At 44.4% G+C, this 27,605-nt stretch overlaps 1 protein-coding gene across 6 annotated transcripts in view; it reads left to right on the top strand.

Annotated features, from left to right (window-relative positions):
* Window positions 1-27,605, top strand: part of lpar1 (lysophosphatidic acid receptor 1) — an 86,677-nt gene that overhangs the window by 17,321 nt on the left and 41,751 nt on the right. For all 6 annotated transcript variants that reach the window (XM_033018163.1, XM_033018166.1, XM_033018164.1 and 3 more), the window contains exons 2-3: window positions 13,330-13,440; window positions 22,858-23,602. In XM_033018163.1, coding sequence (XP_032874054.1) covers window positions 22,867-23,602 — 736 coding nt within the window. In that variant the 5' untranslated portion in view covers window positions 13,330-13,440; window positions 22,858-22,866. The remainder of the gene's footprint in view (window positions 1-13,329; window positions 13,441-22,857; window positions 23,603-27,605) is intronic.

Genomic DNA, 27,605 nt, shown 5'->3' with positions numbered 1-27,605 from the left:
GTATCTTTTTAAAAATCTGCACAGAAGCTTGTCCACATCCTATAAAGGAACAAACAGAACTGTGACTGGAGCCAAGTTTGGTGAACCCTTGAGTCACATCTGACCAAAGTAAAGCTGACTGACCTGCAATTATTTAGTTTATCCTTTTTTAAACAACGTTACAATATTAGCAGTTCTCCGCTTGTCTGGCACTACTCTGTGGACAGGAAGGATAGAAAAATTACGGTCAGATCCTCCGAATATCTTTCCAGTTCTCTTAACATGCGAGAGAGGGCAGCTTGGAATTTGCAAGGACATGCTGTATGTTCTTTGTTTGAGAGATATCACAGACCCTTGCGCTGCTTTCTCGTCCATTTTCCCTCCCTGGTCCTTTCCTTTTCCCTGGGAATGGTTATCTGGGTGGGCTTTTTGCAGCCCATGTTGGAGCAGCTGTAATTTGCCTTCCTAGATTGAGCTGGGATCTGAACACTGGACTACACGGGGAAAATTGGGAACTAACTTTAAATAGAACTACATTCAGTGTGGCTATTACATAGCTTTACAACTAATGAAGTATTGCTTCATTAGTCAGTGGCACCTGAGAGTGTGATGGAGGCAGGAACTCTCATGACATTTAAGGAATACCTAGGCAATATGTCAAGGCATAGTAGGCTATAAACCAAATGCTGGGAAGCAGAATTATGCCCCTGTCCCACTTAGGAAACCTGAACGGAAACCTCTGGAGACTTTGCGCCCCACTCAAGGTTTCCGTGCAGTTCCCGGAGGTTGCAGGTGGTTGCCAGAGATTGCAGGTAGTGGAAGCAGGTAGGTAGACTGACAAAAACCTCTGGGAACCTCCGAGAACCGCACGGAAACCTAGGTTGGGGCGCAAAGTCTCCAGAGGTTTCCGTGCAGGTTGCCTAAGTGGGACAGGGGCATTAGTATTGATGGTACACAATGGTTGGTGTGGAGGAAAAGGGGTCTATTTTTGTGCTGTTTGACTGGTTTATACATCCTAACAATCCAGACAGATCCCAGAAAAATTAAGATCGTTAAATCAGCTTTGGTGATCTTGGTTGAGGAGATAAATGTGGTCTGGCAACTTTTGAGTTATAGCATTTATGACCTTTTTATGTTTTGTGACTTTCACTTGGTGTTTTCTCATGTTATTGCCGATGACAATGTACAAATGTCCCTTTTGTGCTGAAGTCATCATTTTAGACCAGCACCATCTCCCCTCTCCAACAGTGTTGTGCAGGAATTTCATAACGGCAATGAAAACAGCATCAGGCAAAACAAAATTACTTCATTCATCTCTTTCTGACTTCCCTGTTTTAGCTTGCTTGTCTGATTCCTGAAGTAAGATTCAATCTGGATCTACAAAGGGCTGGTATTTAGTCTTGATTCAGAATTGTTTATTTCAATGAAATTCCTTGTTTGCATGAAGCTCATAAACAGATTACATGGTAATGATAGATTAAAAAAACAAAACAATGATGAATACAAAACAGGCAAAATGGTGCTAAGATTGTAGTATAATCTGAAAGGGTGCAAATAAAATACTGTACAGCTATAATGGAATAACTGAATGAGGTAAAGTTAAGACTTGGAGTACGTGGCAGCTCCTCTGGGAAGGGGGTGTGAAAGAGGTGATTGGTTCAAGAATGTGATGCGGGGAAGGCAGTGGAAAATGTCAGGATGATTGCTGAACACTGGCTGAGTTTAAGATGTCGTTTTAATAGGGAGGTCTGGCTGGAAGGAAATGTGTTTTGTGTAGGTCTGCACTGCAGCCATCAGTACAGGAACAACAAAACCGGAGGAAAAGGCAAAAATATGGTTGAAATTAACAGGCAGTAACCTGATACCGCTGAGGGAATTATTTTTGGGGCGCAGGTTGAGAACTTGCAGCATGCTGACTGACTTAATAATAACCCTGAAGACAAAGTAATTCCAACCGGCCTGAGATGGTGGACGAGGGGAATTTGAAGGAACCTTTTGATGTATATCAACAGACACTTTATTGCACTCTCACAGGCATGAGGCTGCTGCTGGATTTATTTTTAAAAATGCAAGATTGCCAGATAGGGCATTGGTGTTTCTTTTAAAACACGTCCCTTCTTTGACAGGAAATGCGTAGCTTTGTATGAGTGTCTAACATGTCCTCGGTATGTGTAGGAAAGAACTGCAGATGCTGGTTTAAATTGAAGACAGACACAAAATGCTCAAGTAACTCAGTGGGACAGGCAGCATCTCTGGAGAGAAGGGACACAAAATGCTGGAGTAACTCAGTGGGACAGTGATACATAATGCTGGATCAGTCTGAAGAAGGGTCTCGACCAAAACATCACCCATTCCTTCTCACCAGAGATGCTGCCTGTACCGCAGAGTTACTCCAGCATTTTGTGTCTATCTAACATGTCCTCAATGGTGTGGGTAGGGTCAGAGAAAACACCTTATGATTGGGGGGGGGGGGGGGGGGGGGGGGGGGGGGGCGAGACAATGAAGCGCTGTAGGACTACTGTGACCCCTATTTTCCTGCCTGATTTGAAATCCTCAAGAGCTTCAGGTGGCATCCATGTGTAGACTGTCTGAACTACTGTAACCATCCCAGCAAGCACTAGTTTCTGAAAGTATTCCACCCCGAAACTCGACTATCCACGACCTCCAGAGATGCTGCCTGACCCACTAAGTTACTCCAGCACATTGTGTTCCGATGCTGTTGGTCAGGAGAGTTAACTGACTGTTGATGGCCTTGAGCAGAAAACGGCAGAACTGCAATGAGTATCTCCAAGTAAAACTGCGCATTGCAGCTGACAAAATATCAGAAATATTTCAGCTCATTCGCAAGGTCAGGGCTGTTAGTTTCCAGGAATAGCTTGCATCATTTGCCACTGAACTATCTGAATTAACGAGAGCCCTCGAGTTTTGTTTGAGATTTTGTATAGGCAGCAAGTGGGCAGTTTTAACGTGCCAGTGAGTTTGGGATTTCTGCATTTGGGATCAAAGCATGAATGACTTGATACTTAGGAATAGGTAGTAGATGGAAACCCCTGCACTTGTATGGTGCCTTGCATAACCATGTGCAGCAGCACTTTACACTCAATGAAATACTTTCTGAAGTGTGGTCACTCTCGTAATCTTCTAAAGGTGGTAGCAGCCAGTGGGGACACGAGAAGCTCCACTTGGATCAGCGTCATTTGTTGGTTGAGGGACAAATACTTTCTATGGGCACGAAGGAGGAATCTCATGGGGTGGGGGGGGAATGCCATGGGGAAATTTTGCATCTGTTTGAGGCCGTACAAAGCCTTGATTTAATTCCAATTCTGATTGAGTAGCCCAAAGGAAAGGCAGTTCCGTTTAAAATAATTTATTACTGAATTGTATTAGTTCCATGACTGAGCATATTATGCACTTTGATCTACAAGCTGGAGGTAGTACACATTGCCATAATTGCCCTTAACACTGCTCAACTTTTCCGTACATGGTGTCAACATGTTTTAATGGTGCAGCATCCAAAATCTTATTGTCTTGGGGTTGAATGGGTTACAATCTCTGATTAGAACCATGAAGGCATGCTTTGAAAGTCCTTTCCAGAGGTTTGAGCAGAAAAACCTAGGCTAACTCTCCAATGCAGTACTGAGAGACTGCAGTAATGTTAAAGATGCTGTCGTTTGCATCTCCTCTGGGTTTTTTTTAAAACGCATTTGTTTTTAGAAGAGTGGGAACATTATTTCTGGTGCTCCTGGGCAGTATGCATCCCTCGATCAACGTTCCTAGGAACTGCTGTTCTAGGTATTATCACAAAGTTATTTTAGGAGATTGCTGTCTATGAAATGGCTGCTGTACAACTTAAATTTTATGGTTGAGCAATTTGTGGCATCCAATAAAGAGTGCGACGTGCATGAAAATCTTCTTGAGTTTAACATTTCAGGCATTTTACAATTGGATAGAGAACTATACATAATAAATCAGCTGCCATTTCTACCAGCCTCCTCCATCTTGCATGGAGGTAAGAAACAGATACAGTTTCTCATATTACTAGCCTCTTTAATTGCTTTATATTTGTTTGGCTTCTTGCCTTTTCCACTAAAACAGACAAAAGTGTTTCACATTTCACGTGCTAAAGAGTGACAGCAATTATGTGATTGATCCCAAGGCATTAGGAATGTGACTGATACTCTGGTACTGCCATGTGTTGCCTGCAGTTCAAAGCAGCTTTGCATCGGAGAAAGAAGCCCCAGGAATACCAAATCTGTCTACAGTGACACTTGTTTATTCAAGAAGGTCACATCAATGCAGTGTTTATCGCTGGCTTGAGGCATGTTGCTAGCTTGACTAAATAAGGGCTCACTGTCAGTTTGTGAGCATTTGTCAAATACTGTTTTTTTTTTTTTGTAGTTTAGTAATCTAGACTGAAGGAATGAATTGGTTTGGGATGTTTACTTGTGATGTCAACACTTCATTGGAAAGACGATCAACATCACCTTTATCAAAGTGTTATATACCATAGAAGTGTAATATTGCTGACTTATTTCTCCTAATTGTAGTCTGAGGCTATGGGTGGTGTGGTGGGGAGAATTGGGTTATGGACAATCTGTTGCTGGCTCCTGGCTATGGGCAGCAAGTGGGTAGTTCGAAAATGCCAGTGACTTTGAGGTTAAAATGTCAGTCACAAACTGCTGGCTCTATCTCCAGTATTTCTTACACTACATGGTGACCTTGGACTTCCATGGAGTCCAGCCGGAGGGTGCAGATTAGTGGTGCCACCCCACACCTGTGATGGGATGTTAGCTTGAAGCACAGTGAACGGGTTGTTCTTCCAATGCAACAAAATGGATGTAAGGATCTAAGGTAAATGTTGGCGCTGTAAAATTTAGCGCGCTCATCTTGTCAGCAGTATTGAGTTATTAACACCTTTGACAGTCAGTCAAGTAGAGGTTTGTGACTAGCTATCCACCCAAATGGAGATGAGTGGTGGAAATCGAGGAAACAGCTGAAATCTGGAGTGGGAGGGGGTTTAAAACCTGAAAGCGTTGGACACACTGAGCAGTGTGTAAGAAAGAACTGCGGATGCTGGTTTAAATCAAAGATAGACACAAAATGCTGGAGTAACTCAGCGGGTGGGGCAGCATCTCTGGAGAGAAGGAATGGGCGACGTTTCTGGTCGAAGGGTCTCAACCTGAAACATCGCCCATTCCACCTCTCCAGGGATGCTGCCTCATCCGCTGAGGACACTCTGAACAGATTGGGCAACATCTGCTGAAGGAGCAACTGTTTTGAGGACTGAGACCTGCAGAATTGAGAGAGAATGATTGAGAAAAGGGAATGTTAAGTGAAGGTGGCAGGAAGGATGGAGAGGACAAAAGGAGTATTTGTGAAAGGGTGAGGCGAAGGCAATTACAAGGTGATTATGCTGCTTTGCACCTGTTCTTCACAGCTAATGGGGTCTGTTAGGAAAGTGGTTCTCTCGCTCCAGGGAGTAATGCATTACCATCCATCTTCTAGGCCCAAGTGACGGATTCCGTGATATTTCAAAGAATCAGAGAATTATCCCCGATATCATGGTAGATATTCATCCCTCCACTGTTATTAGTAAACTCCACAACATGGGGTTTGAGGGAACCTACGTGCACAAATGTTATTAATGTAACAGTGGTACATTGTGAGAAGTGCATTATTGGTTATAAAGTGTTCTGAGACAAACGGGGGTCTCAGAGCTTGTTTTTGAAATGAGTCTCTCTGTTTTACGTGATGTGCATGGCTCCATGTCGTATAGCAGAATGTCCGAGCTTGTTTAATCTTTGACCAAACATTCAGCAGAGCAGTGCAAACATTGTACACCAGTCTTTCTGTAGACACATCAACTGACACACTGGTTGGGTTGTACACAGTGGGACAAATTACTCTGCATTTAGTGATTGGCTTCCTGGAATTGGGAGCAAATTCAGGTGAAGGAGAATAGATGCTTATTGAAGAGTTTGCGTGGACTCTGTTTGCATCTGTGGATTCCTCAGCACTAAGCAGTCTTGCTCTGCGTGCGTATGATTTGTATTGGCTGATTTAGTTTTGAACACATCCATAGTCCATTGGCTCCACATTACATAGTGACACCGGGCAGAATTGAATGTGTGCTGGGCGAATATAACTAAAGGCAGATGCTCTTTGTGACAAGTGACCTTAGATGAATTTCTACCCTTGTAGCGTGATGAGGATGGCAGCAAGAACTGAGTAATTGCTTTGAATAGTGTTAATATGGTAAAGGTTTTACTTTATTAAAACTTTGACACATGCAACCAATAATACTGGTATGGTAATAGTTAATTTGCCAAGAATGTGTTAAACAGCTTGATTTAGGTTTGGCTACTTCAGTGATGATGCATGAGGTTTGTGTATTAATGGACATTTTTAACTGATGAGGACTCCTATGGACCATAGTTGGGAAGTAGTGCCAAGGAGCAGAACAAAAATGCACTTTATGTTGCCAGGAGTTTATGATAACGGGAAGGATGGGCAAGCATGTTTGTTTTCTCTTGATAACTGTTTGTTTCTTAGAATGATTGAGCTGACTTCCTGAAAGTGTATTTGTGGCCGAATGGTGTGTGTGGGTGGGGGGGGGGGGGGGCTATTGAAGAGTTTAATTTTATGAAAACTGTGCCTCCTTTGATAGTACAAACTGTTTGTTCTTTCCTGTTCCTAATTGCTTAAAACTATTTTCTTAAACATATTGACTAGATCAGAACTTATAATGTAATAAAAAAGCAGACTGTAGAAATTCCACAATGAATTGGAGTGGGGTGTTACGACTGGTAAAATGAAGGTGAAGTTTAACATTTTCAAAGGACCAGGAAAGATTGCAGATGGAGGGAGGAAGGGAAGTTATTTTTCTCACCAAACTGTAGAGAAGCCATGGCAACTTGACATTGGAGCAAATGGAAAAGCATTCGTTTTGCAGGGAAGAGCTGTAGCTTGTATCATTGTCGGCCTACTTCCCAAATCTAAACAAGATATTACAGCAGGGGTTTTGATCCATGTGCCTGGTTTAGGTAGTTCTCTGCTCTGAGTGGGGTATCATTCAGGCAATTATTTGCAAGCCTTTCGTTCAGCATTCCAGAATGCAGTAAGAATTACTTCCAGGTTCCACATGTTTCAGGCCAGGCCTGCATGTCTATTAAAATGCAGTCTTGATATTGGATTTTCTTCTTTGTTACAAAACATTTGGTTTCATTTAGTTTAACTTTTATCCATCGGGGAAAACTCATCTTGCTGTCGGATTTCGTGACCAAATGTTTTGAGTGTTTGGAATTCTTAGGCTGCATTCCTGAGAGTTTGCACTGTTGACAATTCACAGATGACAAACCTTTCCTGTACTGCTCTCCCCATCTCCCCCATTCGCACCCTCTAAACAAACTACGGGGAGATCTGCGCATACCGTCCTTTCACCCTTTTTTATTTTTATTTTTAGTCCTTTTACTACAAAATATTTGTTGGAGGTCTTCTTTTATGTGGTGGGTGGGGGGAGGGGAAGGGGGAAACTTTTCCTGGTCCCTACCTGGTCGGAGAGGCGGTTTCCCTCCGAGCTGCTTCTTCGCCCCTTCCTCGCGGCCTACCATCAGACTGTTGCAGCGTTTCCTGTCGGGATCGGCCGGGACTACAGCTTCGGTGGCGGTGCGGCGCTGGGACACCAACACGGAGTGGGTGATGCCTTACCGGGTCACCGTGCGGTAAGCTCCGGAGTACTGTGACCGCCAACCAACATCTGAGGAGCTGTGGCTGCGGAGCGTCCAGTCGCAGGCGGCGCTGGATTTAAACACCGCGGTGCCTGGGATTCGAGATCACCAGAGTCGGAGCTCCAACCAGCGCGGTCTGAAGACTTCGGGTGCCGCGGTCTCCGGGGAGGAAGCGGCCGCTCCAGACATTTCCAAGCCACCGAGGAGTGTTCACCCGATGCCGGCATTCCAGCTTTCTGGCAAGAGGGCCTGAAAACATCGGACTGGCTGCGGAGGCCACAAATAGGCCCCGACCTCGGGTGATCACAGAGGGAGAGGACTGAACTTTCTGATGCCTTTCCCCACAGTGGAAATTTTTTATTCTGTTGTGGGGGGACGTTTGTGTTGAATTTGAATTGTGTTGAGTTGTGTCATTTTTCTTAATTTTAATTTTTCTATGGATGTACGGAAGCTTAATTATTATTTTTTCTATGTAAAGCACTTTGGTCTCAACGCGAGTTGATTTAAACGTGCTATATAAATAAATTTACTTTACTTTACTTTACCGAAGGGTGGTGTTTGGAGAACCTCTCTTGGAATATCCAGTATCCCACCAAGTCACCTGGGACAAACTCTCCTTCCTGGCCTTTAACCCCTCTTCCTATTCTGTCTTAAAGGGATATCGCTCATAAAGACATTTTGTTTTAGCAATGATAACAGCCATTTGGCTTGTAATAAATGCAGAAAATACTGGAGGGAGTCCCAGCAGGACAAGCGAGGGAAAACTGAAGCACTTCTGGCAACCCTGTGTGGACACGGAGGATGTACAAACTCCACACAGACAGCACCCAAGCGCAGGTTAAAATGAATGGAACTTTGAGGCAGTGGCTCTTCCTTGTGTGTCAATGTGGCACCCCTATCTGCAGGGAGAAGGGGTACAAAAGTACATGTTGAATGCAGGTTACCGCTGATGCTCAAAAGGCCAGTAGATTAGGCAGTGTCCATTGGAGAAAGAAAAATGGGATTCATGTTGGAATTAAAGCCTTGCAGCAGCATTGGCCGGTTCTGATACAAACAGAAAATGGTTGCATTTGGCGTATTTGCCCTAAAGGCTGCAATGCCTTCATAGAAGAACTGACTGCAAAAGTTTTTATAGATATGTGAAAAGAAAGAGATTAGTTAAAACAAATGTAGGTCCCTTGCAGTCAGAAACGGGTGAGTTGATCATGGGGAACAAGGATATGGCGGACCAATTGAATAACTACTTTGGTTCCGTCTTCACTAAGGAAGACATAAATAATCTGCCGGAAATAGCAGGGGACCGAGGGTCAAAGGAGTTGGAGGAATTGAGTGAAATCCAGGTTAGCCGGGAAGTGGTGTTGGGTAAATTAAATGGATTAAAGGCCGATAAATCCCCAGGGCCAGATAGGCTGCATCCCAGAGTACTTAAGGAAGTAGCTCCAGAAATAGTGGATGCATTAGTAATAATCTTTCAAAACTCTTTAGATTCTGGAGTAGTTCCTGAGGATTGGCGGGTAGCAAACGTAACCCCACTTTTTAAGAAGGGAGGGAGAGAGAAAACGGGGAATTACAGACCAGTTAGTCTAACATCGGTAGTGGGGAAACTGCTAGAGTCAGTTATTAAAGATGGGATAGCAGCACATTTGGAAAGTGGTGAAATCATTGGACAAAGTCAGCATGGATTTACAAAAGGTAAATCATGTCTGACGAATCTTATAGAATTTTTCGAGGATGTAACTAGTAGCGTGGATAGGGGAGAACCAGTGGATGTGGTGTATCTGGACTTCCAGAAGGCTTTCGACAAGGTCCCACATAAGAGATTAGTTTACAAACTTAAAGCACACGGCATTGGGAGTTCAGTATTGATGTGGATAGAGAACTGGCTGGCAAACAGGAAGCAAAGAGTAGGAGTAAACGGGTCCTTTTCACAATGGCAGGCAGTGACTAGTGGGGTACCGCAAAGGCTCAGTGCTGGGACCCCAGCTATTTACAATATATATTAATGATCTGGATGAGGGAATTGAAGGCAATATCTCCAAGTTTGCGGATGACACTAAGCTGGGGGGCAGTGTTAGCTGTGAGGAGGATGCTAGGAGACTGCAAGGTGACTTGGATAGGCTGGGTGAGTGGGCAAATGTTTGGCAGATGCAGTATAATGTGGATAAATGTGAGGTCATCCATTTTGGTGACAAAAACAGGAAAGCAGACTATTATCTAAATGGTGGCCGACTAGGAAAAGGGGAGATGCAGCGAGACCTGGGTGTCATGGTACACCAGTCATTGAAAGTGGGCATGCAGGTGCAGCAGGCAGTGAAGAAAGCGAATGGCATGTTAGCTTTCATAGCAAAAGGATTTGAGTATAGGAGCAGGGAGGTTCTACTGCAGTTGTACAGGGTCTTGGTGAGACCACACCTGGAGTATTGCGTACAGTTTTGGTCTCCAAATCTGAGGAAGGACATTATTGCCATAGAGGGAGTGCAGAGAAGGTTCACCAGACTGATTCCTGGGATGTCAGGACTGTCTTATGAAGAAAGACTGGATAGACTTGGTTTATACTCTCTAGAATTTAGGAGATTGAGAGGGGATCTTATAGAAACTTACAAAATTCTTAAGGGGTTGGACAGGCTAGATGCAGGAAGATTGCTCCCGATGTTGGGGAAGTCCAGGACAAGGGGTCACAGCTTAAGGATAAGGGGGAAATCCTTTAAAACCGAGATGAGAAGAACTTTTTTCACACAGAGAGTGGTGAATCTCTGGAACTCCCTGCCACAGAGGGTAGTCGAGGCCAGTTCATTGGCTATATTTAAGAGGGAGTTAGATGTGGCCCTTGTGGCTAAGGGGATCAGAGGGTATGGAGAGAAGGCAGGTACGGGATACTGAGTTGGATGATCAGCCATGATCATATTGAATGGCGGTGCAGGCTCGAAGGGCCGAATGGCCTACTCCTGCACCTAATTTCTATGTTTCTATGTTTCTAAGAACAAGCTGTGCTTCAAGCTTGTGTTAGACTTAGTTTTAGGCCACAGATCGATGGATGAGAGTGGGAGGCAGAACTAAAGTGACCTGCAACCGGTAGCTCGGGGTCCCCTTGTGGATGTGATGGAGATGTTTTGCAAACGGGTCACCAAATTCACATTTGTTTTCTCTAATGTAGAGGAGGCTGCATTGTGAACACAATGCAATCCACCAGATTGGAAAAAGTTCAGGTAAATCACCACTTTACTTGTAATGACTGTTTTGGTCCTTGGATGATAGGAAGTGATGAGATTGGAAAAAAACCAGATGTTATCATTCTTGGTGGTAATAAGACTGTCTTAGTTTTGACATTTTTAATTGGCTGCTCAGCCCCTTTCCAGAATATCTCTTTGTTTGGGAACAGGAGAAAGATTGCAGGAACTGCACCTTTGGCCCTGGGGTCGCTCGAAGCTCAGCATGCTAAAGTTCATAAGTTATAGGAGCAGAATTAGGCCATTCGGCCCATCAAGCCTACAACCTGCTGCCAGTGCCTGGTTCTTGCCATACTACTGAAGAAGATGTGAATGGAGGTTGAGAATTTCCCTGTGGGGGTGGAGCAATGGGTGCATAGTGATGCACTGACTGGGAAGATGTTTGTGTGCCTCACCTTTCATTGACCTTCAAGCAGTCGGAGCTGGCTGTTTAATTGATATCTGCATTGTGGGGCAAAAGGGGCTAGGGGAGCAAAAATAAATATTAAATGGCGCACGGTTTTCTCAGGAGGAAGAAGCAATGTTTTCTTTGCTGGTTAAGGCAAAATTGTTCTATTCCACTAGCTTGCAGATCAAAATTTAAGAAGCAACTGAGAAAGTTTTAGTAAGGTTTGTTGGATTTGTTTACATAACTGAGTGCTAATCATTAGGGAAGGAACTTTGTAAAGATCAAGCAGGTTTTGCAGCACAGCAGATTCTGCAAGTATAGGCAAAATAGGTCTCTGGTGCCTTTTTCCAAGTGGGGAGCAGTAATTGACCATGATCTAACAGAAGTATTTTAATTGAAAGTAAATCATTGCCCAATTTTATGTTGGAGAAAATGTATGCAATAACATTTATATCGAGCAAAACAAGGATTGGGTCAAACGTGTATATGAAAGGTGGAGGTGAAATGGGGAGTCAGCGTTTTGGGAGTGAACCTTCAGCTAAGTTTTGGTCCGATGTCAGACATATCAAAAGTAAAACTCAAGTCATCAGAGAGGGTGCAGTAAAGATTGACAAGCATGAGCTAAAGAACTGCAGATGCTGGAATCTTGAGCAAATTACAAGGTGCTGTGAGAACTTGGTTGGTCAGGCAGCATCTGTGGACGAAATAGACAGATGATGTTTTGGGTCAAGACCCTTCAAATTTGCATGAATGTTGCCCAATTAGAGGACTTGAATAATCAGGAGAGGTTGGATAGTCTGGAACTTTTTTTCCCTGAAGTTGAGTGTTTAATCATCTGCAGCAGGATCGGAACAATGAAATTCTTAGTTGCTGCAGCTTTACAGGCACATAAAATGCAACAGCACAACAAATAAATATATTGTGTAATAATAACATCATTGTTGCTTACACACAGCCTAGGTTTTTGAACCTCTTCATTGCCGGGCAGCATTCTGCCACAGATACCATGACGCTATTGAGCTGAGGGGTGTGTTCACTCCACCTCACACTCTTCAAGGGCCCACTCTCCAATCTGCATCAGCTGGAATAAGGGAGCTGGATCCATGTTGTGAATTGAATGAAAGAAATAAAGACTTGCCTTTCACATTCCTTTCAAAGTTCTTCAGTGTTAATGCTCCGTGTAATAATATTTTAAATGCAGATGTGTGTAGGGGGTGTAGCCACTGCTCCTGCAAATTGCAATACAATCAATGGATTTTGTTTAGCAAATGTTGAGCATCTCAAATACTAGTCAAGATGCCTGGGAGAACTCTGCTGACCAATGAAATAGTGCGAGGAGACTTGGTGCACTCGCCCAATAGGGAGTGAAGCAGACCTCTGACCAGTAGGTGAGATTTGCACTCTCTGGTGAGGGACTTGGATCCAAAGCCAGAGTTGACATTGTGGTGATGGCCAAATGACCCACAGAGTTGGAGAAACCGTTAAAGTCACTGTCTGGAGACACAAGGAACTGCAGATGTTGGAACCTTGAGCAAAACCGAGGGTGCCGGACTAACTCGGCAGTAGCAACAGGTAGCATCTGTGGTGGAAATGGACAGGTGACATTTAGGGTTTGGACCCTTCTTCAGACTGATCGTAATGTGGAGGGGAAAGCTAGAAAAAGAGAGGTGGGGATGACAAAGCCTGGCAAGTGATAGGTGGATGCAGGTGAGGGGGTTGATTGGTGGAGTAAGTGAGATGAAAAGGAGACAAGGGTGCCAGGCAAGGAGAGAAGAGGAATGAAATGTGAAAGAGTAATATAGGTGGGAGGGAGGGGGGTTGGAGAAAGAATGGCAGTACACCTCCCCATGCTCTCTCCCTTTTTGCCAGCCCCCCTCCCCCCGTGGTAGGGTACCCATTTCTCACAATCACAATAATTTGGTACAAGCCTATATACTTGTCTTCCTGGATTGGTTGTTTTGTGTATATTGAAGAGGTTTTAATCTAACTAATTATCTGTTCTTCACAGGTTCAAGTAAGAAAGAGTCGTATTGTGGTCATTGCATGACATTTGTCTGAGGGAAACTCCACCCACCTTTAAACAACAGAAGCTGTCGAGTACTGACTGTCGGTCCATAAGGTGAGTGTAAAACAAGAAACAACCATGGCGTGAATTTTGGCAGCTTCCAATGCTCTTTAAATGGCTTTTTACACGGCAACTCCAAGAAGATGCAAGGATATCTTGGAGAAGAAGCAGAGGAGGGATTTTTGAAGTCAAAATTTCAGAGCTTATTATGTAAGCAGTTAGAGGCATGGCTACTATTGGCCTTGGAAATGACATTTCTTCATTTTTACTTCTTGCTACTGTAGAAAGGGAATGGTGTTAAACCCTGGAACAGTGATAAAGTTGCTGCCTCATATCACTGGAGACCCAGCTTCAATTCTGACTACGGTTGCTGTCTGTGTTGAGTTTGTAAGTTCTTCCTGTGACAGTGGTTTTCTCCAGATACTCCAGTTTCATAGAAACATAGAAAATAGGTGCAGGAGTAGGCCATTCTGCCCTTCGAGCCAGCACCGCCATTGACAATAGACAATTGGTACAGGAGTAGGCCATTCGGCCCTTCGAGCCAGCACTGCCATTCAATGTGATTATAGCTGATCATCCCCAATCAGTACCCCGTTCCTGCCTTCTCCCCATAATCCCCTGACTCCGCTATCTTTAAGAGCCATATCTAGCTCTCTTGAAAGTATGCAGAGAACCGGCCTCCACCACCCTCTGAGGCAGAGAATTCCACAGACATTGAATATGATCATGGCTGATCATCCAAAATCGCTACCCTGTTCCTGTTTTCCCCCCATTTCCCTTGAATCCCTCACACATTCCAAAGGCGTGCAGGTTTGTAGGTTAATTGTTACCTGTAAATTTCCCCGTGTATGTACGATGCAAATGTGGGAGATTATAGGACTAGTGTACGAGTGATCGATGGTCAGTGTGGACTCAGTGGGTCAAATTATCTGTTTCCACAGTGTATCTCCAAACTAAACTAAACAACAGTTGGAGAATATTGTGGAAGGGCGGTTGGCAAAATAATCATACCATGTCTAAGTTTAAACCAACAGTGTGGGAAGCATGTTATAAATCTATGGCTATGGGAGCTGACATAGCTACTTGTACATTGGTATCATCTAGATCCTCCAATAACTCACTCCAGGGACCAGCTACACTTTAATACATGTGTCTCATCAATCTCTCGCCGGAGCATGATTAATGATTGACACTGTGCTTTATTTCCTGGAGCCAAGATTGTAATCAGTCCTGATGATTCGGCCATTGTGTTCATTTTGTGCATAAATTAGCTTTTTTTCCTATTAATTTGGGGGATCTGAGCATAGCTGGCAAGGCTGGTATTTATACTTGCCCCTAATTATCCTTGAAGGTGGTGATGAGCTGCTTTCTTGAACGGCTGCAGTCCTGCTGGTGACAATGCTCGCATAGTGCTGTTGGGTAGCGAGGTCTGGATTTCAGGCCCAGCGATAATAAAAGACTACTCGTTGGACTGGCTTAGTGTGTGACTTGGAGGGGAGCCTGCAAACCTGGCCCCTCCATGCACCTACTGCACTTGTTCTTCATGGTAGAGATAGAGGGTTTAGGTGCTGTTGTTTATTTTTTATCATCTATTGAGTACCTTGTTTATGACCCTGTTGTACTGCTGCATGTAAGAATTTCATTGTCCTGTTTTGGGGCAGATGACAGTAAAACACTCTTGGCTCTTGAAGTATAATGTGCATGTAACTGCAGTACATTTTGTAGATGGTGCACAATGTAGTCACTGTAGATCAGTAGTGGAGGAGATGACTGTTTAGGGTTGTTGATGGAGTGCAATTCGTGTACTCTGCTGCGTTCTGATGGCATTAGGCTTCTCGAGAGCTGTTGGAGCTGTTCTCATGGAAGCGGCAGAGTATTCCATTGTGCTTCCAACTTGTACTTTGTTGATGGTGGGACGGCTTGGGTGTATCACTCACTGTGATACATTTAGACCAATATCTAATGCCCCTGTCCCACTTAGGAAACCTGAACAGAAACCTCTGGAGACTTTGCGCCCCACCCAAGGTTTCCGTGCGGTTCCCGGAGGTTTTTGTCAGTCTCCCTACCTGCTTCCACTACCTGCAACCTCTGGCAACCTCCGGGAACCGCACGGAAACCTTGGGTGGGGCGCAAAGTCTCCAGAGGTTTCCATTCAGGTTTCCTCAGTGGGACAGGGGCATAACTCTCTTGTAGATATGGTATTTATGTTGCTGTTTAATTATTGATCAATAGTGACCCTGCAATATTGATAGTGGGGAACCTGGTCAGGGTAATATCAAGGGACAGAAGAGGTGTTTACACTGGGCGGCGGACTGGCTTGCGATGCGAATAGGGCTGTTGAGCCATAACCAAAAAGGCCTAAGGCAGGCAATGCCATTGTAGTGGGAGACTCCATTGTGAGAGGTACGGACAGGGGTTTCTGCGGCAACAGACGGGATGCGAGGATGGTGTGCTGCCTTCCTGGTGCCAGGATCCAGGATGTCACGGACAAAGTGCAGAAAATCCTCAAGGGCGAAGGTGAACATCCGGAAGTGGTAGTGCATGTTGGCACAAACGATGTCGGAAAGAAGGGGATGAATATTCTGCAGCGTGACTTTAGGGAGCTCGGAAAAATGCTGAAAAGCAGGACCTCCAGGGTTGTTATCTCCGGTTTGCTTCCAGTTCCTTGTGCTGGCGAGAGCAGGAACAGGGAGATATGGGACCTGAACGTGTGGCTGAGGAACTGGTGCACGGGGCAGGGATTTAGATTCTTAGATCACTGGGATCTGTTTTGGGGTAAGGGGGAACTGTACAAAAGGGACGGATTGCATCTTAACAGGTGTGGGACCAGCATTCTGGCAGGCAGGTTTGCCACTGCTACACGGGTGGTTTTAAACTGAATAAGGGGGGTGGGGTGTCGAATGGGATAGTGGAGGATGGAGTTAAAGGGAAAGGGTTTCTTAAATGTGTGAGCGTAGAGACAGAGGGGTGTAAAATGAGGGTAGAAGCAATAGGTAGCAAGGTGAAAAGTAAAAGTGGCAGGCAGACAAAACCAGGGCAAAAATCAAAAAGGGCCACTTTTCAACATAATTGGATAAGGGGTAAGAGTGTTGTAAAAACAAGCCTGAAGGCTTTGTGTCTCAATGCAAGGAGCATTCGTAATAAGGTGGATGAGTTGAATGTGCAGATAGCTATTAATGACTATGATATAGTTGGGATCACGGAGACATGGCTCCAGGGTGTCCAAGGCTGGGAGCTGAACATGCAGGGATATTCAATATTCAGGAGGGATAGAGAGAAAGGAAAAGGAGGTGGGGTAGCATTGCTGATTAGAGAGGAGATTAACGCAAAGGAAAGGAAGGACATTAGTTTGGAGGATATGGAATCGGTATGGGTAGAGCTGCGAAACACTAAGGGGCAGAAAACGCTGGTGGGTGTTGTGTACAGGCCACCTAACAGCAGTAGTGAAGTTGGAGATGGTATCAAACAGGAAATTAGAAATGCGTGCGACAAAGGCAAAACCGTTATAATGGGTGACTTCAATCTACATATAGATTGGGTGAATCAAATTGGCAGGGTGCTGAGGAAGAGGATTTCTTGGAATGTATGTGGGATAGTTATCTAAATCAACATGTAGAGGAACCAACGAGAGAGCAGGCTATTTTAGACTGGGTATTGAGTAATGAGGAAGGGTTAGTTAGCAGTCTTGTTGTACGTGCCCCCTTGGGCAAGAGTGACCATAATATGGTTGAGTTCTTCATTAGGATGGAGAGTGACATTGTTAATTCAGAAACAATGGTTCTGAACTTAAAGAAAGATAACTTTGAGGGTATGAGACGTGAATTGGCCAAGATTGACTGGCAATTAATTCTAAAAGGGTTGACGGCGGATATGCAATGGAAGACATTTAAAGACTGCATGGATGAACTACAAAAATTGTTCATCCCAGTTTGGCAAAAGAATAAATCAGGGAAGGTAGTACATCCGTGGATAACAAGGGAAATCAGGGATAGTATCAAAGCGAAGGATGATGCGTACAAATTAGCCAGAAAAAGCAGCATACCGGAGGACTGGGAGAAATTCAGAGACCAACAGAGGAGGACAAAGGGCTTAATTAGGAAAGGAAAAATAGATTATGAAAGAAAACTGGCAGGGAACATAAAAACTGACTGCAAAAGTTTTTATAGATATGTGAAAAGAAAGAGATTAGTTAAAACAAATGTAGGTCCCTTGCAGTCAGAAACAGGTGAGTTGATCATGGGGAACAAGGATATGGCGGACCAATTGAATAACTACTTTGGTTCCGTCTTCACTAAGGAAGACATAAATAATCTGCCGGAAATAGCAGGGGACCGCGGGTCAAAGGAGTTGGAGGAATTGAGTGAAATCCAGGTTAGCCGGGAAGTGGTGTTGGGTAAATTGAATGGATTAAAGGCCGATAAATCCCCAGGGCCAGATAGGCTGCATCCCAGAGTACTTAAGGAAGTAGCTCCAGAAATAGTGGATGCATTAGTAATAATCTTTCAAAACTCTTTAGATTCTGGAGTAGTTCCTGAGGATTGGCGGGTAGCAAACGTAACCCCACTTTTTAAGAAGGGAGGGAGAGAGAAAACGGAATTACAGACCAGTTAGTCTAACATCAGTAGTGGGGAAACTACTAGAGTCAGTTATTAAAGATGGGATAGCAGCACATTTGGAAAGTGGTGAAATCATTGGACAAAGTCAGCATGGATTTACAAAAGGTAAATCATGTCTGATGAATCTTATAGAATTTTTCGAGGATGTAACTAGTAGCGTGGATAGGGGAGAACCAGTGGATGTGGTGTATCTGGACTTCCAGAAGGCTTTCGACAAGGTCCCACATAAGAGATTAGTATACAAACTTAAAGCACACGGCATTGGGGGTTCAGTATTGATGTGGATAGAGAACTGGCTGGCAAACAGGAAGCAAATAGGAGTAAACGAGTCCTTTTCACAATGGCAGGCAGTGACTAGTGGGGTACCGCAAGGCTCAGTGCTGGGACCCCAGCTATTTACAATATATATTTATGATCTGGATGAGGGAATTGAAGGCAATATCTCCAAGTTTGCGGATGACACTAAGCTGGGGGGCAGTGTTAGCTGTGAGGAGGATGCTAGGAGACTGCAAGGTGACTTGGATAGGCTGGGTGAGTGGGCAAATGTTTGGCAGATGCAGTATAATGTGGATAAATGTGAGGTTATCCATTTTGGTGGCAAAAACAGGAAAGCAGACTATTATCTAAATGGTGGCCGACTAGGAAAAGGGGAGATGCAGCGAGACCTGGGTGTCATGGTACACCAGTCATTGAAAGTAGGCATGCAGGTGCAGCAGGCAGTGAAGAAAGCGAATGGTATGTTAGCTTTCATAGCAAAAGGATTTGAGTATAGGAGCAGGGAGGTTCTACTGCAGTTGTACAGGGTCTTGGTGAGACCACACCTGGAGTATTGCGTACAGTTTTGGTCTCCAAATCTGAGGAAGGACATTATTGCCCTAGAGGGAGTGCAGAGAAGGTTCACCAGACTGATTCCTGGGATGTCAGGACTGTCTTATGAAGAAAGACTGGATAGACTTGGTTTATACTCTCTAGAATTTAGGAGATTGAGAGGGGATCTTATAGAAACTTATAAAATTCTTAAGGGGTTGGACAGGCTAGATGCAGGAAGATTGCTCCCGATGTTGGGGAAGTCCAGGACAAGGGGTCACAGCTTAAGGATAAGGGGGAAATCCTTTAAAACCGAGATGAGAAGAACTTTTTTCACACAGAGAGTGGTGAATCTCTGGAACTCTCTGCCACAGAGGGTAGTCGAGGCCAGTTCATTGGCTATATTTAAGAGGGAGTTAGATGTGGCCCTTGTGGCTAAGGGGATCAGAGGGTATGGAGAGAAGGCAGGTACGGGATACTGAGTTGGATGATCAGCCATGATCATATTGAATGGCGGTGCAGGCTCGAAGGGCCGAATGGCCTACTCCTGCACCTAATTTCTATGTTTCTATGTTTCTATGGTGGTTTGATCTCCCATAATGGTGATGGCCCCATCCTGCTGTGATGTAAATATTACTTGCCACCTATTGTCCAATACCTGAATGTTGTCTCAGCCTTGATGCCTGGGGACTGCTTCATTTGCTGATGAGTTGTGGATACAATCAACCCTACATTGCTGTTCATATTTCCTTGAAACCGCATAGCCTGGCATTCTAACCTTCACATCATCTTTACAGGTCTTGTGGAGTTTTGTTCAGTATACCTCATCACATTGTCTCTGAGTCTTTAGTCTGATTTAGATTAGAGATGCAGAGTGGAGGCAGGCCCTTTGGCGCACTGACTAGCGTTCCCCGTACACTGGCACTATCCTACACACCAGGGACAATTTAGAATTTTTACGGAAGCCAATTAACCAACAAACTTGTTCGGCTTTGGAGTCATGCGTGTCTTTGTTCAGAGTCGGGAAGAGAAGGCTGTCTAGAGATTCCACACCAGGAACATAGGCGTCCATCACTGACGCAAACTAGTCATTTATGGTCTAGAGTTAAGGCAAGAATGCTCACAGGTTGTTATGCCAACAATTATCTCTGCTTGTGCATTAATTTGCATGCAGCATTTAATTAATCATTATCAAATATGGAAAAAAATTTCCCCAACAGCTGAATTAATAATGTTGAAGCATTACTGGGAATAATATAAAACATTAATTAACTCAATTCTTGAAATGAGGTTGGGTTTATCTGTAGCTAGACAGAATTCTGGAATGATTCAGCAGGCCAGGCAGCATCTCTGGAGAAAAAGGATGGGTGACGTTTCGGGTCTGGACCCTTCTAACTGTCTGATCTTTTGTGATCATTAAGTTCTTGCCCCATGTGCAAAGTTACCACAACTGTTGCATATTTTCAGACAACGTTGGATTTCAAAAGGCTGTGGTCAAAGGAGAAGTGACTAAGTGAGAAGTGGATTATTTTTAGATTTGACTGGTCAGATTAGCTGCAACAAAGGGACTTTATAGTTACTAAATTTGATGCACTTTTATCTAAAAGTGCTGTTTGCAGAGAGATATTTGAACAATATTTATTCTCTTTCTAGAAACCCGGTATTTTCTCTAAGTTTACCACATGTTAGTTTGCAATTTTGTAGCACTTGCATCACAAAAATGTACCTTATTAACAGCTGTTTTTGCCAACAATCAATTTATATGATGCCTTTTTAATAGCAACCCAACAGGCCTCGTATGAACTTACTGAACAAAATTGGATACCGAGCACCATTGAGAGATTTTGGGACAGGTGATTAGAAATTTGGTCAAAGAGAGGGAGTTAAAGGAAATCTTGGAGGGGCCTGAAGTGTGGGTTTGAGGTGGTTGTAGTTATGGGGAGGAGTGAGGCCATGGGCAAAGTTGAGGATATGGATGGCAGATTTAAAATGAAGGTGCTGAAACTAGTATAGGCCAGATTAAATTCAAAATGCAAGCACTGCTGATGCCACTATGGTTGAAATGTGTGAAAAATGTTTTTCTCATCTTGGTCTTAAAAGATTTCCCCCTTATCCTTAAACTGTGACCCCTTGTTCTGGACTTCCCCAACATCGGGAACAATCTTCCTGCATCTAGTCTGTCCAACCCCTTCAGAATTTTGTATGTTTCTATAAGATCCCCCCTCGATCTTCTAAATTCTAGCGAGTATAAGCCGAGTCTATCCAATCTTTCTTCATAAGATGAGTGGATCAAAGTTACTGGATAGACATAAAAGCTGGAGTAACTCTGGGTCAGACAGCATCTCTGGAGAAAATGAATAGGTGACGTTTTGGGTTGAGACCCTTTCACACTAAGTTACTGGAACTGGGTCACAACAAGCAGAAGAAATAATTCAATCTGTGCTACATTATTGTTCAATTTAAGTCATCGACAGTTGCCAAATGTTTGATGATTGAACTTGAAATATATTTGTTTTGATCAATGTTGCACTGGAGGAAGATAACCTTATTGTTTTGCATTCTGTAGCAGATGCTCCCTTGTGCCATTTGTGTGAGAATCTCAATGGGATTTATTCTCCCCTTGAACTTCAGGGACAGCAAGGACCAAACTTCTTTCCAGGGAAAGTATTGCTTCCCCTATCATTATTGCCCAGCTCCTTTGGGACTGAAGAGACGTTGAAATTTAATCAGCTGACATTTGCATGCAAATATCATATTGTTCTTGGCATTCTGTAACTTTTAAGAAATCGTTAGTTTTCACATTAAATGCTCCAAGATTGCCAGCAATAGTTAAGAGCAGAGAATTAGCGTGAGTGCTCTTTGAATGATTTAATAAAAAATTGGAATGCCAAATAATCCCTTAAAATCAAATAGGATCGCTTTTAACCATGCAATCACTTGTTGGAGGTTTTAATAGTACCAGTTTTTTGTTCCCCTTTGAATTTGGTCTCTTTCTCTTGTTCTGTTACAGGTTTTCCCCTAACCACCCCTCTTCATTGCTGATCTGTTTCTTCCTCGATCATAAATTTGAGTCGGTTAGGACTGAGACTTTTTTTCTACTTGGGCCATGAATGTTTAGTTTTGAGATACAGCAGTGGAACAAGCCCTTAGGCCCGCCGGCCGTCAATCATCTAGCTCTATGTTATCCCACTTTCTCATTCACTTCCTACACTAGAAACAATTTTCAAAGGCCAATTAACCGATAAACCTGCTCGTCTTTGGGATGTGGGAAGAAACCAGAACACCAGGAGACCCACATGGTCACAGGGTGAACACGCAGGTGGCAAGAGATCACCGGCATCAGGATTGAACCTGGATGTCTGGCACTGTGGGGCAATAGCTCTTACAGCTGCGCCAATGTGCTGCCCTTTGGGATCTTTATGCTTATGGGCATGTTGCCATTCAAGCCTAAAATGGAAACTGATATTAGTGGACAACGAAACAAGATAACATTTTCACAAAGGGTCTTTGACCTGAAAAGTTGATTCCATTTCACTTTCTCCAGATGCTGCCTGATTTGCTGAGTTTTTCCAGCACAGTCTGTTTCATCATATGCAATTTTAAGTTGCATTCAGGGTCAAGGCTGATGTGTTTGTTACAAAGGGAAGCGCGGGTTGTGGGAACTGGGCTGGAATGTGTAATTGTTGGTGGGGAATCAGTTGTTATTTTAATGAATGGTGCGGTGAGCCAGAGGGGCCATGTGATCTCGTCCTGTTGCAGTTTCTTGTGCGTGAATTATATAAATAGGGAGATATCCCTTTGCACCAAGATGTGACCCACCTATTGCTACACAGCCAGGAGAATGGAGGATGCGGTTTTGCTGGGTGGCACTGGTATTGAGCGCCTCTGTGTCCACTGTACAGACTCAATGCCATAATAGTCCAACAAAAATAAAGGGAATTGAAAATAAAACGTTTTTTTCGTAAAACAAAGGTCGTATGTCGCAAGCACGGTAATGATTTGAATACATTTTCTGACTGGCAATAAACTCTTAAAATTTCTCTCCTAGGTTGCCAAGATGGAAGAACAGTGCTACTACAATGAAACCATTGCATTCTTTTACAACAACAGTAAGAAGCACCTGGCGACGGAATGGAATGCAGTGAGCAAGCTGGTCATGGGTCTGGGCATCACGGTCTGCATCTTCATCATGCTTGCCAACATGCTAGTGATGATCGCCATCTACGTCAACCGTCGCTTCCACTTCCCTATTTATTACCTGATGGCCAACTTGGCGGCTGCGGACTTCTTTGCCGGCCTGGCATATTTTTACCTCATGTTCAACACGGGGCCCAACACCCGTCGGTTGACGGTCAGCACGTGGCTGCTCCGCCAGGGCCTCATTGACACCAGCCTCACCGCCTCTGTGGCCAACCTGCTGGCCATCGCCATCGAGAGGCACATCACCGTCTTCCGGATGCAGCTCCACACCAGGATGAGCAACCGGAGGGTGGTGGTGGTGATCATGGTGATCTGGACCATGGCCATCGTCATGGGTGCCATCCCCAGTGTGGGCTGGAATTGCATCTGTGCCATCACTATCTGCTCCACCATGGCCCCCCTGTACAGCAGCTCCTACCTGGTCTTCTGGGCCATTTTCAACCTGGTCACCTTTGTCGTCATGGTGATCCTCTATGCCCACATCTTTGTCTACGTGCGTCAGAGGACTATGAGGATGTCACGCCACAGTTCGGGACCCCGCAGAAACCGTGACACCATGATGAGCCTGTTGAAGACTGTTTCCATAGTGCTGGGTAAGTATTTCCATCTCTCACTTGAGCCTTGCCAGAAGTTGATAGGTTTTTATAACTTCCTGTCTATCCTTCAGGTTAGTTTCACCGCAACTCCTTAATGAAAACACTAGAATTGTAGCAAGTTTGCCGCTGGTCAGAGGTGGAGAGATGTTCCCGTTAATGCATTTGGATTGTTGTGTAGGGCTGATGCTCCAGAGCAGTACATTGGTAGAGGCATTTTGAAACGACTTAAAACTAGGAAGAATTATATTAAGAATGATGGTAGATTGATGCACAGCTTGCTGGTCAGAATTTATTTGCACCCCTGAAAGATACTGATCTAGAAATTGCAGCAGATTACTTTTATTGGTGTTATGAGTGAGTCACTGGCACTGTTATGCGGCTTTTTCACGGGGCGACTTGACGCAAGATGTAACCAGAGTGAAGTGGTCGTGGTCTAGCACAATATCACACGATATAATAAAGAGTTCCCACGGTACTCGGCATTTCTGTTATTTGTGCGAGTGACTTGTCCGTCTCCCGAGCTTTCCCGTTAAATCTTGAATGAACATTGTGAAGTGTTGTCAAATCATCACGTGGCACAAATGATGTCACTTTTTTTCACACACTATAAATATCCTCCCTTGGTTGAATTGGCTCATTTGGAGACATGTTTTACTGTGTATGTGGGAGACACAGATGGACTGAGCACAGTACCTCGATCTTACTGTGTGTGGGAGAGGGGGAGAAAGAGACGTACACTCACAGAGGCAGAGTCTCTCAGCCTGTGTAAGAGGGAGGGAGGGAGAGAGAGAGAGAGGCACACACAAGGTGGATGTGAAATCTCACCTGCCTGTTTCAGTGACACACCCGCCGCCAGTAAATGAAGACACCCCTATCTGTCTCCCCCTCCTCTCCCTCGACTCCCCCACCTTTCCCTCCCAACTCCAGTCCCGTCCCGACCCCCTGGGAAACTGAATAGAGCAACAATCAACTGCTGCCTGTGTGCTGATATGACAATAAAGGCTACTTTACTTTACTGAGTTAAAGAGTTCCCACGGTAGACTGTAAAACTGGGACCCTGGTTCTGGACTCCCCCAACATCGGAAACATTCTTCCTGCATCTAGCCTGTCCAATCCCGTAGATACTGATTAGACCGGTATCTATTTATTTACTTTATTAATGATTTCAATTAAATATTGGGAACATCAGGCCGCAAACGTTATTTCTTGAGTGTTAGTGCTGGACTTTGACTCGACCTTCCTAGTTAGCCGGCGCCTGAGACTGAGCCAAGCAATGTCCAGACCTGACTTCAACACAAAGTGATGGAGGAACTCAAAGGGTCAGGCTCGTTCAACGCTCTGTGTTTTGCTCGTGATTCCTGCATCTGCAGTTCCTCGTGTCTACAGACCAGAGTTGCCACTTGACTCCGAGATGACCATCACAGAGCATACGGAAGATAGACACAAAATGCTGGAGTAACACGGCGGGACGGGCAGCATCTCTGGAGAGAAGGAATGTGTGACGTTTCGGTTCGCTACCCTTCTTCAGAGTCTCGTCCCGAAACGTCACCCATTCCTTTTATCCAGATGCTGCCCGTCCAGTATTTTATGTCTGTCTCCAGTATTACTGTGTCTATCATCGGCGCAAACCAACATCTACAGTTCTTTCCGACACATTAGAGGATACCGTCTCGCCATCACTCGGATTACCCGCTTCATTTCCATAACGTTGCCACCTCTCTTTACTTTGCTTACTGAAGCCTGATCCTTGTCACACCCAGTGCTCTATCGCCCAGCCTCTCATCTTTCAATCGGGTTCGGCCAGGAAGGAACTGCAGATGCTGGATTAAAACGAAGATAGACACAACATGTAGCTCAGCGGGACAAGCAGCATATCAGAAGGGTCTCGACCCGAAATGTCACCCATTCCTTCTCCCCAGAGATGCTGCCTGTTGCGCTGAGTTCCTCCATTTTGTGTCTACCTTGGGTTTATCCAGGATCTCCCCGTTGATGTCCTAACTCGCTTTGGTTTGTTATTATTGTCTCATATCGAGAACCAGCAGATACAGGTTTAGGTTCGGGGGGAATTATTTAATGAGAGCCTAAGGGGTAACTATTTTACGCAAAGGGTGGTGGGTGTATGGAATGAGCTATCCGTTAAGGTAGTTGAGGCAGGTACTGTCGCAATGTTTAAGACGCATTAGACTGAAGCATGGATAGGATAGGTTTAGATGGTTATGGGCCAAACGCGGGCAAGTGGGACTAGTGTAGATGGGACATATTGGTCGGTGTGGGCAAGTTGGGTCGAAGGGCCTGTTTCTATGCTGTATGCTTCTATGCAGGGAATAAACTTTTGTTTGCGTGCTATACAATCATATCAGATAATGCTATACATGAATATAACCAAGCCATGTACAGTCTGAAGAAGGGCCTCGACCCGAAACGTCACCCGTTCCTTCTCTTTAGAGATGCTGCATGTCCCGTTGAGTTACTCCAGCATTTTGAACCGTCGAGTTACTCCAGCATTCTCTTTAAACCGGCATCTGCTGTTCCTTCCAACACATGCACAAGAACACCAGGTAGAGCGAAGAGGAAAATACCAGAGTTCAGAATATATGTTTTCAGGACAGTTCCAGGGGGAAAAAGTCCAATGTCCGCATTGAGGTAGGTTGGTAGGTCGGGTCAGTGCCCAAACGAATGGAAGGTAGAACCGTTCTCTAGCCGGATAGGTGGTCGGCGCGGACTCGGTGGGCCGAAGGGCCTGTTTCCGCGCTATATCTCTAAAATCTGAAGTTAGGTAATGTCTAAAGGAACTGCAAATGCTGGTTAATACGCACAAAAAGACACAAAATGTTGGTGTAACTCAGCAGGTAAGTCAGATCTGGGAAGAAAAACATAAAAAGCTGGAGTAAGTCAGCGGGTCAGGCAGCATCTCTGGAGAAAAAGAATAGGTGGCGATTCGAATCGGAACCCTTCTTCAGACATCCTAATCGGAATTGAGTCTGAAGATGTGTCTCGTCCCGAAACATCAGCTATTTTTCTCCAGAGATGCTGCTTGACTCGCTGAGTTACTCCAGCTTTTTGTGTCTGTCTTCGGTTTAAACCAGCATGTGCAGTTCACTCCTTACACGGGTCTCTGGAGAACATTGATTGGTAGCGTTCCGGACCCTGCTTCGGAAAGGCATCGATCGCTAGTCGGCGAGGACTCCGAGCTGTATCTCTCAAAGAAGCACATGTGAAAAATTTCTCACGGACCATAAAAATGCGGGACCTTTCAGTAAAGTCCCTTTTAAAGTCCCTTTTAAAGATTATAGTTATTTTCTTGAATCTCATTAACATAACTCATGAATAAGTTGATGTCCATATGCGGATGCAAATCTTTATTTTTTAAATTCAATCCCACAGAAGACAATTTTTACTCACCTTCTGTCCCCTCTGTCCAGCTTCCGGGTTCACCGTTCGCAGGAGTTCCCACGGTAACTGCAAGAGTTATTACGAATATCGCACGGATATCGCACTGGCCACTACGTTCATATAATGTTGCAATGCTCAACCACAAGTGTACAAGTCACTCTTGGAGAAATTCAAACTTGCTTGAATTTTCTCCCGAGTCACCAAGTTACACGATTACCTGCCGTTAGCGCCACGGTGGTCCACGGTGGTCCACGAATGCCGTACTGTTATCGCACGAGGTTCCCACGATGTTAAACTCTGGTTAACTCTTGCGTCAAGTCGCCCCGTGAAAAAGCCGCTTTAAAGGTACAAAACTTCACCAGGTTCATGGATTGTTGCCAGGGCTCTTGTGTAACTTCATGCTGAAACTGACAGCTATTTTCAGCACTTCCTGTTTGGTGCATTACAATTTCTCTGAGTTATCTTCATGAAAGTTCATAGATGATAGGAACAGAATTGGGCCGTTCGTCCCATCGTCTACTCTGCCATTTACTCATGGCTGATTTATCTCTCCCTCTCAATTCCATTCTCCTGCCTTCTTCCCATAAGCTCTGACACCCATACTATT

This window comes from Amblyraja radiata, chromosome 3 (genome assembly GCF_010909765.2).
Source record: "Amblyraja radiata isolate CabotCenter1 chromosome 3, sAmbRad1.1.pri, whole genome shotgun sequence".
NCBI classification, from domain to species: Eukaryota; Metazoa; Chordata; class Chondrichthyes; order Rajiformes; family Rajidae; genus Amblyraja; species Amblyraja radiata.
The sequence above is the reverse complement of the archived record's forward strand: the minus strand, read 5'-3'. Positions and strand labels throughout refer to the sequence as shown.